Source organism: Brachyhypopomus gauderio, chromosome 3 (genome assembly GCF_052324685.1).
Source record: "Brachyhypopomus gauderio isolate BG-103 chromosome 3, BGAUD_0.2, whole genome shotgun sequence".
Lineage (NCBI taxonomy): Eukaryota > Metazoa > Chordata > Actinopteri > Gymnotiformes > Hypopomidae > Brachyhypopomus > Brachyhypopomus gauderio.
The window spans coordinates 33,267,147-33,283,556 of record NC_135213.1 but is presented as its reverse complement, the minus strand read 5'-3'; the positions used below and the strand labels follow the sequence as shown (position 1 = coordinate 33,283,556).

Below are 16,410 nucleotides of genomic sequence, written 5' to 3'. Positions count from 1 at the left end.
CGCTCTTGGTGGCGCTCCAGGTCATTCGGTCACCGGGTGGAGAAACGCTGTCAAAAGCACATGGGTCAAGCTTGTAGACTCGATACATTTTAATCTAACACACAGCTAAAGGTGTATATATTTGCAAACTTGGAGAACCAAAGTGCCTAAACTGAGATGACTTAGAGGAGAAATAAAGGTTCTGACTCCTGATGTTGAATATGCAGAGTCGTTCAGCCTTGATTCAAATGTGTCTCCACCTTGAGTAAAAACAATAAAGACGATTATTTTAATAAAAGGTACAATGTAAGATCATTTAGTTTCATTAACTCTAGCGGGGTTTTTTCATCCTTGCATTTTGCATGTATGATATAACGGGAGCAAATGAACAGGTTCCACACAAACAGGAGTAGCTAGTCCACCTGCCGTGACGTATTCTTCCGGCACACCTGGCCTGGGTTTCGGCACCAGAAAGCCCTCACAGCCCTCACTTAGAGACGGGTATGGCTGCAGAAGGCTGGGTTGCTCACTTATCCAAATGTAAGGGAATAACCTTTGCCCAGTGGAAGGAGTAACTTTAAACATTGCGACACGGAGTGAAATCACGCAGTCTTGTGAGCAACGTGATCCCAGGACGCAGTAATGGCAGCAACCATCAAGCACTTCTCCGTAAATTACGACCCGATTAATGAAAACGACACGTTTACAAACGGCAGCCTCGTTGAGGGGCGAGTTGTTTTGGAAGTAACCAAAGACCTAAAGGTTAATCGGCTTTATCTAAAGTGTAAAGGGGAAGCGGACGTGCACTGGACGGAGTCCAACACCACCAACGACACGGACGACTCCTATAGCGCCCATGAAAGATACTTCAAACTTAAGCAGATCTTTATTCAGGACGAATCTAAGAAAGGTAAGATGTGGGTCCCAAGGTTGAAACGTGCGTGAACGGACTCGAGAAATATCTGCTTGAGTCTCGTAAGTTAGTTATCACTGTAATAGATGCTGTTTCATCTGTTCGGGCACCTTTCTGGAAGTAGATTATAGTCATGAGGGTTCATTATCACCATTGCGAATTTGTTCCGCATCTGTGGCTCAAACAAATATATGATGTGTTGTTCTTATCGGGAAATGAGGTATAGTGGAGACAGATATGTGGGGACAGAGAAAAGTACAAGATAAACAGGGAACGAACAGGAAAAGAGACATTCTAGCTGAGGGACAGACACGGTTAATACCTCTACACGGATCTTAACAAATGGACTTGGTCTCTGTCATGAAGTAATAACACGTGACGTCAGTGGAGTTTGTCAACTTTTTTTGTGGTGTCTTTACAGAAAAAAACAAGGGAGCCACAATAATCCATGGGGAGACTTGTGAGTACAGTGTATCACATTGCTGCTGTTGGATTTTCCTGGACACAGTAAATACAATGGAGTAAAGAATATATCCTTTAGTCTACTAAATACAACAAGGGCTATTATTTTTCAAAAGGCCTAATATGATAACATCAAAGGCCTAATATGATAATAATATGATAAAATCATGTTCCAGAAACGTGTTTGTATTACTGCCATATTGTATTACACCATAAACAAACTTTAATTCTCTATGTTGTAATCTTCCAGACAACAATTTGGTCATACCAGGGAGTCATGTCTTTCCATTTAGATTTCAGCTTCCTGAAAGGTAAGTCATTCTGGAAGAACTGACATTTCATTGGAAGCATTTTACAATATATCTAGTGTAATATCTCTCTGTGTGTACATAACATATGCAACACATTTTGTTATTTATATTTATTCTGTTTGTGTGGTGTGCCATCTGTGTTGGACAGTGTTTTGGTTTCTCATAAACTGATGAATCCACACTATTTCAGGAATAGTTTAATTTACCAATATGCCAAGTGTTCTGTTCAAATGCAAAACAGTTGTGTGATACTGCACAATCTGGGGGAAATGATTAACATGTGAAAGTTTATTTGTATTAAACTGTGTTGTAGGAATATGCCATCATCTTTTAAAGGATTCCATGGTTCAATTAAGTATGTTCTTGAGGCCAGACTGTGTAGAGCGTGGAAGAGGGCTCGTAATGCATCAAAAGAATTCACATTTGTGTCAGGGGTTTATGAAGATACTCCTTATTTAATGGTATGTGCTTAAAATATTTATATAGGTATTAAGTCAAAAAGAGGTCTTTAATATGGATGAGCAAAAACAAATACCTCAAAGATAAAGCCACACTCAGTTGCAAATACATTTTTACCTGCAAATAAAACTGAAGAATTGTGGGGTTAGGTTTACACACTGTTACAACTTTTCCCCATTTTGTTTTCCTCTTTGTGCCCTGCTGTTTTGACCTCTTTTTGACGTGGGGCCAGTGAAAGAGGGTGAGGAAGGGCTGGTGAAGATGTCATGTTGCGGTTATGAGACCTTATTAGCTCTCATAAACTGCTGTGATGAGCGTAGCCATTTCTTTAAATTACCATGGCCATCATTGATTCATCTGCACCATGTGTTTATATAGTTATGATTGGCATATAAGTTACTCTGACCCTAAGCTTCTAGAAAAGGCTGCTTCCAGTATAGTTTATGTAGATGATTGCCTTTAAATATTATTTACCCTAAATGTCTGCATTCACAGAAACCACTTTCTGGTGCCATTGAGAAAAAGATGAAATTATTCACATCTGGAAGTGCCTCAGTTAAAGCAACTACTGACAAAACAGGCTACATGCAAGGTAATCTTCCATCATTCCCCAAGCCCAATCGGATCCTTGACTACTGACATAACTCGAGCTGTTAAATGTGTGGAGTTTTAGCCCACTATTTCTCAATTCTGTCATTTTGCAGGTGAGATCATCACAGTTGAAGCCGACATCGAAAACTCTTCGTCTCGTGATCTCAAGTTGAAGTACAAACTTGAACAAAAACAGACCTTCACCGCTCAGTCTAGTCACAACTACTCCACAACGGTTATCTTCAAAGTGGTTTCAGATCCCATCCCATCTAAATCAAAGAGATCTGTGGCCAGCAAGCTGAAGATCCCTCCAGATGCGAGCCTGTCCATTGCAAACTGTGACATCATTAAAGTGGAGTACATCCTCAAGGTGCTGGTGTCTGATTTACTTTACTTGATTTCATCAACATCCACATTTATCCTCCAACATCACGTTACCGTGTTCATTATTTATATCTTTTGTTTAAAGGTGTATTTGGATATCCCTTATGCCAGAGACCCGGAGGTCTTGTTTCCGATCATCATTCTGCCAGCAGACCAGTACTTTATTCCACAGCGAAATGAAGCAGGTGTCTGTGCCAGTGCAGAGATGGGGAAACCAGGGTGGAGTAGTTACCCATCCCAGCCTGCACCATCACCCTGCCCCCCTGCTGCCTCCACCTTTGGTCCGGCTCCAGGACTATACCCCAGTCTGCATACCCCACAGCCAGCCAATCCGGAAGGGCCTCCACCTTCTTATACAGACATCTTCCCTACTTCAATTGCAGTGACATCAGGGCTACATCCATCTCCATTGCCCTCAGCCCTCAGTGCTCCACCCTGTCCTCCTCAGGAATCTACAACTTCTACTGTTTCATACCACCACCCGGTGCTAGAATGTCCCAGTGCCCTCGGATACTGCCAGGGTCCACTTTATTCTGAATTCTACCCAACTACAACATCTCAATAGGCCACATAACCAAAACTGCCTTTGAGCTCTTCACTGGCTGAATTTTCACTGTAGGGGGCATGGGAATTAACTACTGTGTTTACAACTGCTGTTAGGTTAAGTTAGGTTAAGTTTTTAAAAAAGTTTTATTTATACATATAATTAAAATTATATATATATATTATATATTTTTTTCATTCATTCATTGTCTTTCTGTTAAAAACTCAATATAAGTATGTAGTTACTCCATCCATTGATAAATATATTTTAGAATGCTGATCTGCCATTACTCCATGACTCCAAGCACGGTTCAGTTTCTCTGTATGTCACAGCACTCCACTGAACATTTTGCCATAATTTAAAGCCATATCGAGACCACCGCCGCAGGAGTGGCTTGAAACTTACACTGAGAAAGGCGGACAGCCATTTAGGCAAACGAATACTAATGTTAAATTACCTCAATTAGTCTTACTATTTTATTCCTTTGCACCGCCTATATTTCCGTCTTTAAAACAGCCAGTCTGTGAAGAGATAGTAAACCAATGCCAAGCATAAGTGATTCTGAACGCTTTTTGAGCAATTCTGAATTCTTATAAATGTTCTGTTTTTAGCTTAAATGATGCCCGAGTGCTTATGTGGCTTGAGATGGAAGAATAAAACTGCTGCACTACATGAGAAATCTCTGTTGTCTGGTAGTGTTTGTTATAAAGATACATGGTACACTATGTTCATCTCTCACTGTCATTTCCAGCAGGGGTCTGATGAGGGGATGCTCCACAAAGGCTTCTGGTGGGGAGGGCGGGGGGCCAGTGCCCCTGTCACAACATCCTTGGCCCCCCTTAAGGCCCCCCTAAATGAGGCTAGGTGTGAGACACATCATTTTGTGAATTCACAACATAGTGATTTTGGTTGACATTTTGTAGCTTGTTACATTGAAAATTTCATTAGTCGATTGCTGTCATCATCTCCTGCATTCATTGTGTTGGTTAAATATAAATTCAGTAATAAAATTGAACCTATTTTTAATGCATGTCAACGTTTTGAATCACTATTTATTACTCGTTTAGACATATTTTCACTATTGGACATCTCAAATACAGAGTTTAAGTGCTGGTGTCTGATTTACTTTACTTGATCTTACCAGCATCCACACTGATCCTCTAACATCAGGTTACAGTGTTCATTATTTATTTCTTTTGTCTAAAGGTTTATTTGGATATCCCTTATGCCAGGGACCCAGAGATCTTGTTTCCAGTTATCAATCTGCCAGCAGACCAGTACTTTATACCACATTAAAAATATGTTGAAGTTAGAATAACACATTCAAAATAAATTTTAATAAGTAATTTAAGTAGTACACACTTAAAAACTATACTTCTGACATTTGAGATTATAAACTTAAAAATAGTACTGATTTATTTGTTTATTTACATTTTTATTTATTTTTTATACAACTGATTGCCTTAATGTTTTTGAGTTCTGTTAACTTGTTTGGGTTTAAATCCCAACAGGTAAGTAACAATCCCAAGAAGATACAGCTCTCTTTTTAATATACAAAATAAAGCAATAAAAAACGTATGTATGTGCTATTAAAAGGAAATAAATCATTTACATCACTGAGTTTTTTCAGTAGAGTTTGATGCTGTTTAAATAATTTATTTTATTTACTTTATAATTTTTGTAATAACAATATTATTACAAAATCAGTATTTTACATTTTTTATTTCTCAGAACAAAATTTACCCCGCACTTCTCAGGGCGCACACTTTTGAAGCAGTTAGACCAGCACTATACGTGTGGGTTAATAGCGCACATGCGCAATGCTACTGGGCATAAAATAAGTAGTAACACCCTCTCTCTTGTGTGGGGAGTTTTGTTCAGGTGTTTTGAGGTGTTAACATTTATCTACCACAGCGTAGAACCGAGCGTACAGCGCATGTCCTAACGCTATCTAGGTGAAGCGTTAAAAATAACAACAAAAATGTCAGGAACAATCAAAGGGCTGTCTTTGAACTACAATCCCGTTAATGAGAACAACACGTTTACAAGCGGCGACATTATTAATGGTCAAGTTAACTTAGAACTATTTAAAGAAGTCGCAGTTGACCGTTTTCTTATAAAGTTTAAAGGGGAAGCAAACGTTTGTTTGTACGTGTCATCAGGCGAGAGTGATTGGGAAAAACACAGTTCTTGTGAAAGATACAATCTTACACAGTTTTTCATTCAGGACCCATCCAAAAAAGGTAAGCAATATCTTGTACGTAAACAAACAAACATAAACATAAATCAATCTTCAAATGATTTTATGTGCGTTCCTTTGCCATATGTACGTTTGCTACGTTTGGGCGTGTTATGTGATAGCGTCAACTTATCTCCTAAAGTAGGATTTAAATATGCAACGCAATAACAGCTTTTTTTTACAGGAAAAAAAATTGTAAGTGTAGTCCATTTTATTGTTTACACCATTTATTTACAGTCACTCAAGTAAAATGGAAATAGGATTCATGGTGTTGGCATCAAATTTAAATTGTCTCAACTTGTGTTTTGTTTCCATCCTCTGTTTTCCTGCTTTCTCTTTCTATTTTTTATTATTTATTTTTAACTTCTAGATAGTATTAGACCAGGCAGCCATGTTTTTCCATTTAGCTTTCAAGTGCCCCAAGGGTGAGTAATGAACCTAATGTCTTTCTAATACCAGCAGTATAGCCTATTGTCTTTCGGAGGTTTGCTTTGGTGTAGTAATTCTCTTCACTGTAAACATTGTTCTGAAGTAATAGTCGTTTTGTCTTTTGAAATTTGAGATTGTTGTTCCCCTATCAACTAAAGTGGCTCATAAGATATTGTGACACTAAGATAAAAACCCATAGTGGTACAGAGAATCTGTAGGTGTAACGCTAGGGGCGTCAGTGAGCGATAAGGCGGATGCATGTGCTGAGCAGAACGAGGTTTATTAAGGGCAGATCCATAATCAGAGTCGGCGTCACAGTCCAGGTTCATCAAGCCAACACTGAGATTCATAGTAACTAACGAAGAGAAACTAGGCAGAAAACATCAACTAGAAATAATTTACAGATTAAACAAACAACAAGAAAAGATTACATTGACAAGAAATCATTACAACGATCTCTGCAGTCTTTCATAAACCATCTAGGAAATCTTTATTTACTAAGGTGCTGTATTGACAAAATTGACTTTGGGCACAGGAATTGGGTGACACTTGTGTTGCTAGGATACCTGACGGGAGATAAACAACGGTAGTGAATAAAAACTGCAGACATGTTCTGGATCATGGTGTATTGCACGTTACCCAGCTGGGACTGAACTAGCCCTCCGATGTGTCCAACTGCTGTTATACGGAGTGTGATACTAACATTGCAGATAAATCCAACTAGATGACAGTATCTCTAACCATGCGTGTCTTTTAGCGCCTGGGCCTGAAAACTTTATTGAGAGAATATAGACATTTAACTTTTTTTTTACTTGCGAGAGACTACTGAGAACGTCAGATCATGGAACATCATGTGTCTGTGTGTTTGTATAATATACATCATACATTATGAAGCATTTCTCAAATATCCACACCCAAATAATTTATTTACAAGTTCACTTTTAAATCATCATAGTTATGCATGATGTTATACAAATTTGAAAAATGTGCCATCTTTGCAGGAATTTTCCTGCATCGTTTATAGGACGCCATGGGTCGGTTAAGTACATTCTCGAAGTCACACTGAGCAATTTTTGGACGACTCGAACTGCTACCAAAGAAATCATCTTTGTCCCAGGGATTTATATTGTTAGTCCCAATTTAATGGTATGTGCCCTTCTCACTTGTTCCCCTAATCAGCAGTGGTGGGAATTGTAGCAGCCACATCTCAGTACTGCCACCTAGATTAGATAACTCAGTACTGCTATCGCAGTGCTGCTTATAACCTTGTTATTTCAGTGAATATTAATGTGATGGAAATAACTTTACCTCAGCAATCCTATGAATCCTATGCGAATACGGAAAAGATACTATAGATAAACGAGAATACGAGACAACTAAATAGGGAATACGGGTACAGGATCAAAAAGCAACGTACGACGAAGAAACAAAAGGGAGAACCATTAAACAACAGAGAGAGAGGACAGACACACAGACAGAGAGAGGACCGACCACAAGGTAAAACATCAAAAACTAAGCAAACTAAACTATAGAAAAACACAACCAGAGTACAACATGGCCGACATGGAAACTAACAAGTAACAACAGTACAATTGATAAACAAGAGGGGCAACAGAATGAAAACATAACTAAGAGAAGCATTAGAGAAATAAACCAGGAACATAAATCAGGAATAATATATAAACAGAGACGACAAAAGAGCAGGGGGGTATTCCATGAAGCGAGCTAACTCAGTAAGCCGGGCTTTTTAAGACAAGCCTGGCTCATTTTGCTCAAATTCGGTTCCACGAAAGAGGCTAGACTTAAGCCTCGCTCAGTTACTACCAGAGATGCTCACAAGTCATTTTTTGCAAGTCCAAGTCAAGTCTCAAGTCTTTGACCTCAAGTCTAAGTCAAGTCTCAAGTCTTTGATCTCAAGTCCAAGTCAAGTCTCAAGTCTTTGTTCTTAAGTCCAAGTCAAGTCCCAAATATTTGAGTGACACTGTAGTCACAAATCACTGTATAGTTGTAATGGTCTGTTATGACTCTTCTGATGTATAATAGCTTAAACTGGTAAATGAAGAAATAAAATTTTTTAAAGTGCGCACGCACACACAAATGTTTTCCAGATAAATTTTGTATCCGTATTTTTATGAGGGCTATTTTTTATGAGGGTATTTTATCCGTATAAAGGAGGGCTGTGAAATTAAAAAATCACATTTTAACTATATATATTAAAGGTCTGCATATAAAAAATAGCAACCAAATTAGTGATTATAAAATAAAAATTAAAAACAGAATTCAAATTTTACAATAATAATGATTCTGACATAAAAAGCCCTGCAGCAACAACTATTTGTGTCCTAATGAACTGGATCAAACACAATCTATTTGAACTTCAAGGTGTCTTTCAGTGTCCAATACAAGGAAAATGTTTATGCAACTAACGCATTACATTTTTAAAAGATCAGGATTGACAGGGTACTTGTACTTAGCCTGGCTCAGTGAGGGTGCATTATGAGGCCTCCATGACTGAACACCCTCTCTACTGCCACCACTGGTGGCAAGTCAATACCAATATTGCAATATTGCTAATAACCTTTCAGGCAGTGACTAACCTTTCCGGGTGGGTTTTCAGGTGGAGAATAAAATTAGATGTGGTGGAACCAGCGTTCTGTATTTTTATGCCACACACGCTGCAGCTTGCTGCTCTTCTATTTGCTACTTGTACTTGTTTTGTACCCAAAACTTATTATGAATGGTGGAACAGAAGCGAGCGGTCTCACCAGCGCCGCCATTATCACGATGTTTTGCGTCGCGCGCAACGGTCACTTGCGAAATACTTGACGCGTCGCGACCGGCGCGAGGGTCTGCGCGCAGAAAATGTTACGTCAGCGGGAAGTAAAAAGCATTCAGACAGGCGGAGAAAAGGTTGTCAAATTAAACACAAAAGAACATTACAAATAAAAGATTGTTCACGAGTCTCAAATCACGAGTCCAAGTCGAGTTGCAAGTCTTTTGAATGGGCAGTCATGGCCTGATGGTTAGGGAACTGGTCTTGTGACCGGAGGGTCGTGGGTTCGATTCGCAGACCTGAGGCCATGACTGAGGTGCCCCTGAGCAAGGCCCTTAACCCTCAATTGCTCACTTGTATAAAAATGAGATAAAAATGTAAGTCGCTCTGGATAAGGGCGTCTGCCAAATGCCATAAATGTAAATGTAAAGTCTAAGTCGAGTCTGAAGTCACTGTATATGCGACTTAAGTGCGACTCGAGTCCGAGTCCCAAACTCGAGTCCCCATCTCTGGTTACTACAGCAACATATGCTTGGTACTAGGGGTGGGCGGATCGATATTTATATCGATAGTATCGATACAAAGGTGAGGATCGGTATCGGATCGATACCACAGCGAAAATATTGATTCTTTTGCTGCAGTTTAGAGGTCTGCGCGGGACTGCTTTTTTAATCCCGCTCCCGCCAAAAAATCGCTTGTTTTAATCCCGCTCCCGCCCGCACCTGCTTGTTTTAGTCCCGCTCCCGCCCGCACCGGCCAAAAAATCGCTGGTTTTAATCCCGCACCCGTCCGCCACATACACTACATTTCCTGTAGTTGGCTTAATTGTGGTGTATTCGCCTGTTTTAATTGAATTTTCCACAGCTGAAACTGGTTGACCGTCTACAGCAGGGGTCGGCAACCTATGGCACGCGTGCCACCATTGGCACGAGGCATAATCACTGGCACGCGACACTCTGGACCAGCATCAGCAAAAATATATATAATTTAATATAAATTATTATATTAATGGATTATAATTTCAAGTAAAAATTATCGCCCCCCCCCCTCCCCCCCCAACGGTTTGGAAGTATCGGTATCGGCGATACTGACCAGTATCGTATCGGTATCGTATCGATACCAAAATTCCGAGTATCGCCCACCCCTACTTGGTACCAAGCTAGAGTTGAGGCTTAGCTTAGCAGGACCGCTTCTATTGGCTGAGCAGTGTGATGTCAGTCTCGCCATCCGGGAAACAAAAGAACAAGGTTCCGCTGCTGTTCTGTCCATTAAATTGCTGTGGATGTAGCATATCATATCTTTATACTATATAGTACTGTAATTATTAGTTTGGAATGATTGCAGTTTATTATTAAAATTTAATAATTATATTTCCAAATGCAATTTATATTTCGATCTTCAGAGTACATATTCATTGTTAATCATTGAGGTTTCTGCACATTTCAATGTATTGGTTTAATCTTAAATTCAGGTCAGTGTAAAATGGAATACAGTGTCTAATCGCAGTTATGGTCCACAAACATACGTTAGCATAAACTCTATATCACAAAAAATACGATTATTTGTACCTAACTTAGTAATTTAGGTGAAGATACTTTTAGGTATATATTTATCCCCATACTTCCTCTTTTGTGTTCAAATTACAAGCAAATTATATCACTCCGCAATTCACATATGTTCAGTATAAATAATGTAAATGTGTGGTTAACTTAATGGTGCAAAAAGGAAATGAATACAGACAACAACCTTACCAAGATTTTCATACAGGTGATACAATTAATCCAACATGTTAATCCTGTACCTGTCCTGTAGAACTGTTCGCAATTTGGTGTTGGGGGAATTTCTCACTTGAACTGAGTTAGTGGGTCCCTAGACATGAAAAATCACTGAGGTGCTCGTCCGCCATAGTGCCACGAATTCCGCAATGGTCAAATTAAATATGGCCGCCATCGGCTATGATAAAAATCCAACTTTTTTGTTTCTGAATGTATATAGACATATAATACCTCCATTTAGACTAATTATGGTATGGGGAATTCATTTCTGATATTGTTATGACCATACTGGATGATTTTAACCTTGACTGGTCATGGTCAAGGTTCTTTTCCTATTCTGAAGTATCGTAAAATACTGGAGAGACACCCATACCAAGTAGTTTTACAAGGGAGGATTATACTATGGCAGGCATGGATAACTCTGATTATGCTGATAAGTCATCACTCTCTGGTACCAAGGGATCACACTATGCAGCATTAGTACTGTTCCAAGACACAACAGTAAACAGACCACTTCATAAGCCTCCAGTGTCAAGCAAAGGATTAAGGCATGCTGATCCAATCCTGCGGACAAAATTGTCATGCCAACAGGTACCTCACCATGCCAAGCCAGTGGTTCGACCTGCTCTGCCACCAGACATGCTGCTGCATCCTGAAAACAAGCAAGCAACATTACTTGATGTTGCAACTGCCCAAAGTGTATCAGCAAAGCAAGAATTCTTGATCAGTCTGATTCGCTGTGGGGTATCAGCAGGAGGCCCTCTGATATGGGCTGCTGTGCACACACTTGTCTTATCTGCTGTGGTACCGATGATGCGTGTTGGCTTCCTCCCTGTTGTACCAAGACCCATTACTGAGTGTGCCACCGTCAGACATTGCCTCACTAACTTCCAGAGCGTTTGCAGGCAACTGAATCAGGCATCAATGCCAATTTGGTGTGATGAAAGCGTGTTTGCCCTAGCTGTAGATATTTACCTTCATGAGACAGAACAGTTCAAGGATCTGTTCCTCTGTATGGGCCCTTTCCATTGGACCCGTGTTCTACTCAGATGCCAGGGAAAACTCATTCGAAGTTCTGGCCTGGATGATGCATTGGTGGAGTGTGAAGTGTTTGGACCTGGCGTGATTGAGTCTGTGTTAAATGGCAGTCATTATGTCCGAGCTTTCACTGGAATGCTAATTGTGGAGGATGTGATCAGGTCACTAGGGATATGGTGTGCAATCGAGCCAGTGGCAATGCTACTGTAATTGTGAGTTCTGTTGTCATTGATGATGAGGTGCTACCAGCAAAGGCAACTTGTGGGGAAGAGATCCCAGACCTCTTGAACTGGATTGAAGAATCTGATGCCAGGTTGCTGGTGCATGTTGAGTGGGCTATTCGTGTGAAGCAGTATGAGAGAGTTATCATAGTCTCCAATGACACAGACACCTTTGCACTGCTTCTCCGCTACAGCCCATACTTCCAAAAACTTGGGATGAAGGAGATCTGGCAGCAGTATGGCACTGGTGAGAGGCTTCGAATGCTTCCACTCCATCAAGCAGTCTCTCGTCTTGGAGCATCACTGTCAAAGACAGTGATTAAAGCTCATATCCTGACTGGAGATGACTGTATGAGCAAGGTGGGGACTAAACATGCTGCTATGGCTTCTGATCCAGTCCAGTACTTAGCCAACTTTGGAGAAGCAGATACCTTGACAGAGCAAGATGTAGCAGCAGTAGCGGTTTTCTTTCTGGTTGCTAAAATATTTTATACAGTTATTTAATGTGGTGTTTTACCTTTTCCTGCACATTAGACTAATCAACTGTACTTACCATTCTGGGGTATATTTTTATATTTCACCTTGACCTGCTGCCACATTCTCTTCACCCTCATGATTAATTAACATTATTAATTTACTATAACACTTTTTAAATGCCAATGAATGGATTAAATTATATGATCACGCATTTAATCTGTTTGCAATATTCAGACAGCTTCTCTGACTTTATAAATACAGGACGTGTTGCCTTTCTTCGTAATTGTCAGGTCCTGCACTCCCCGATCTCGCCACCAGAGGTCTGACTCCCCTGAGTTCTAGAGCGTACCAGCTGTCTGTCATTACACCTGATCATGAAGCGTATTTAACACTGCCAGCCCCCTTGCTCATTGCGAAGTATTGCCGTTCTTTCGTAGTCTGCATACCAAGCCTTTATTCTCGTTAGTCTCTTTGTGTATGATTCTGCCTGGTTCTTTCGACGTTGCCTTTGCCTTACCTTTGACATCTCCTCTGTATTCTGGATTACCCGACCCCTGCCTGTACGACTACGTTTCTGGATTGTCCTTATTAAACCTTGACCTGCACATGGATCCGAACATGCCTCACGAGTCTGATTCGTCACAGTAATAATGTATTTATATTCCTCATACAGACGTATAAGTAGCTCCTGTTCAGCAGAAGAAGCAAAAACGCTGCTCGTTTCTTTAGCTCTTTCGACATTTTCTTGCCTTTTCGAATATCGATTAGTGAGACTGTGTAAATACTGTGTGCACCCATGTGATCGCCTATTATAAAAGCCTGGCTTGAATTAGCGGGAACAAGTTGCGTCTGAATTTCGTTAGTGGAACGGAACTAGACGGAAGTTAAATGTTTGGCTAACTCAAGCGAGGCTTACTCTAATAAGCGCCGCTTTCATAAGCTCGCTTCGTGGAATAGCCCCCAGGCCGTCAAAGGGAGACTCATGTATAATGACCAACAACAAGGGGTAGAAACCAAGGGAACGGGGAAAGCTAGGCGGGACCAGGGAGGACAGAGGAGCTGGACGTGGCATCAGCTCTGCATGCTGAGACAGGAAAGAGAGGTTTTGTGGGAGTTGGATGTGGATCTAATCTAGATTAGATAACTCACATGTTATGAAATGTTTTTAAATGAGATTTCATCATTTTTTTCTGAAATATTTACATCAAGCTACAATCATTTTGCCATTTTACAATTCATTTTGTCATTTTATTGCACTAAATTTCTACATCATTTCTACATATGTGTTTCATTTAAGCAGTCCTCTGTTATTTTAGTTTCATCTCTGTTGTGTTCTTCTGCATAGATCCCACAGAGTGGTGCAACTGTCAAAAAGATGAAACTCTTCACCTCAGGAAGTGCCTCAATTAGAGCAACAATAGATAAAAAGGGTTATATGCAAGGTCAGTGCACATCATTTCACAAATGGTGTGCAACTCGTCTGCACCACCAAACCACCATTCAGTCTGTTTCAGCGCATTGTATGGAATTTCTGACTATTTCTTGATCCTTTCTTTCCGGAAGGGGAGATCATCAAAGTTTCCATTGACGTTGATAACTCTTCATCTCGCAACCTCAAGCTGAAGTACAGTCTCAAGCAAAAACAGACCTTCCATGCAAAGGGTCACTGTCAATATCACACCTGCAAAATATTCAAAGTAGTTGGAGATCCCATTCCTTCTAGATCAAAGCAAACTGTCACCACCCTGCTCACTCTCCCAACTAATGTGCAAGTCTCCATTCTAAATTGTTGCTTTATCAAAGTGGAATATGTATTAAAGGTACCAATAGCCAGTTCCTTCTCCATCTGTTACACCTGAAGTTTAAGGGGGGGTAATTCACTTGGTTACCCATGTACCCATGTTGCCCAAATTACTGAACTTCCTGTAATCTTTACAGATATGTTAACTGCCAAGGACAAATGTTTGAAATAGTTGTGTATATTGAAAAAGTACATGCTTTAATTTTTTACCCTGTTGTTTTATAGTATGTTATAATGTACATTCATTAATACCTATATAATGAAGAAATTCAAGTTGTGGTCTGCTATATAAAATTGCAGCATTGAATAATCTTAAAACTAGCATGTTTGTTGTACTAATTTGCTGTAATAACCAGCTGATTTTTCTCAGGTATATCTGGATGTTCCCTGCGCAAGTGACCCAGAGATCAAGTTGCCAGTGGTCATTTTGCCTGCAGGCCTGTTTCTTCCTCCACTGCCTAGTCAACAAGGCTTTCGGGCCTTTGGGAAACCTGGTACAGCAGGATGGAGCAATGTTTCACCCCATCCGGCATTTTGGCGCGGTCCCCCTGGTGCTGCTTATGGACCCGCCCCAGGGCAGTACCCCAATATGCATCCTTCACCTGTGCCTCCACAGCCAGCCAATCCAGAAGCACCACCTCCTTCCTACTCAAGCACCTATCTGTAGGGCCGGCCCTATGGAGTGATTTTTGTTTCAAAAGTTCCACAGAAGCAAAAGTAAATCTGCAGGCAAAATTCTTAGCATCAAGAGCAGAAAGTATATGTTATGAATGCAAAACAGAAAAAAAAAAAATCAAATGTATATTTTAAAAATATAATTGGTTATTTGAAACTTATTTTCGTTTGCATTTTGACAAGTTTTTGGTTCCATTGTTTTTGTCTTTTGCTTCTGGAATCTCTCTTTGCTTCTGCTTCGTTTTTTGCTTCTGAGTTTTGGAACACATTTACATGTGTGGGAGGGGCTTAGATGAAGGCGTTCCTCGGCAATCTCCACTGGTCACTGATTCCGGACTGACACAGAGCTCAGAAACCGCCTCTGGGACCAAGCCACACCCACCCCACCAGCTTCCCAGCGTTTTCAAACATGGCAAAATGCGGGGGTTCTGTTTCACAGTAGCATGTAAACTGAGTTTTACCATTAAAGTTTATACAAAGGTTATAATTAATTGCTAAATGGTCTGTAGATATTGCAAATGTACACTGTATAATAACTACATTAAGCATAACGGTTAATATTTAGCACACTTCACCAGCATCAATCAATCAATCAATCAAAGTTTATTTATATAGCGCTTTTCACAACACATGTCACAAAGCGCCTTACAGGATTTAAAAGGTTAACAATACTACGGGTCCAGAACCCTAATGAGCAAGCCAAGGGCGACAGTGGCGAGGAAAAACTCCCTAAGATAGTGGGGAATAGGAAGAAACCTCGGGAGAACCAAGACTCAAAAGGGAACCCATCCTCCATTGGGCGGCCCGTTAACACACAGATTACACAAAATACAGACAAATACACAAGTCACACACAAATCACACAATCAGACTAAGTAAAGGTAAAAATGAAAGTTCTGGGTTATGATATTGTCACTGTAAATGTCTGTTGATGAACGCCAGGCTTTCATTCCGTGTCGGAGCAGCGATGCTGGTATTGTAGGCTCCGACTGCAATGTTACTCTCCAGGTGAACCTCGGAGAAAAGATACGAGATGTAGTAAATATGTAACAGATTAATCAAAGGCCAAACTAAACAGATGAGTCTTTAATCGAGTTTTAAACATTGAGACTGTGTCTGAGTCCTGAATAGAGGCAGGAAGATTATTCCACAATTGTGGAGCTTTAAAAGAAAAGGCTCTTCCACCTGCTGTGATCTTTTTGATCCTAGGAACAGTTAATAACCCTGCGTCCTGCGAGCGAAGTGAACGCGCTGGGTTATATTGTTCAATAAGTTCACTAAGATAGTCTGGAGCTAAGCCATGCAGCGTTTTATATGTTAATAAAAGTATTTTATAGTC

The 16,410-nt window shown here is 40.2% G+C and overlaps 2 protein-coding genes across 2 annotated transcripts; both read left to right on the top strand.

The window, feature by feature from the left end:
• The first annotated feature begins 283 nt into the window (after positions 1 to 283).
• LOC143509228 (arrestin domain-containing protein 2-like) lies at positions 284 to 4,509 on the top strand. The gene is made up of 7 exons (XM_076997727.1): positions 284 to 889; positions 1,314 to 1,352; positions 1,605 to 1,665; positions 1,979 to 2,126; positions 2,620 to 2,716; positions 2,829 to 3,085; positions 3,185 to 4,509. The coding sequence occupies exons 1-7, from the start codon at positions 622 to 624 to the stop codon at positions 3,662 to 3,664; spliced, it is 1,350 nt and encodes a 449-aa protein (XP_076853842.1). The 5' UTR covers positions 284 to 621; the 3' UTR covers positions 3,665 to 4,509.
• Positions 4,510 to 5,540: 1,031 nt separating this feature from the next.
• Positions 5,541 to 15,707, top strand: LOC143509224 (arrestin domain-containing protein 3-like). Its single transcript, XM_076997719.1, has 6 exons — positions 5,541 to 5,886; positions 6,253 to 6,307; positions 7,313 to 7,457; positions 13,941 to 14,037; positions 14,159 to 14,415; positions 14,767 to 15,707. The coding sequence occupies exons 1-6, from the start codon at positions 5,625 to 5,627 to the stop codon at positions 15,061 to 15,063; spliced, it is 1,113 nt and encodes a 370-aa protein (XP_076853834.1). The 5' UTR covers positions 5,541 to 5,624; the 3' UTR covers positions 15,064 to 15,707.
• Positions 15,708 to 16,410: the final 703 nt, after the last annotated feature.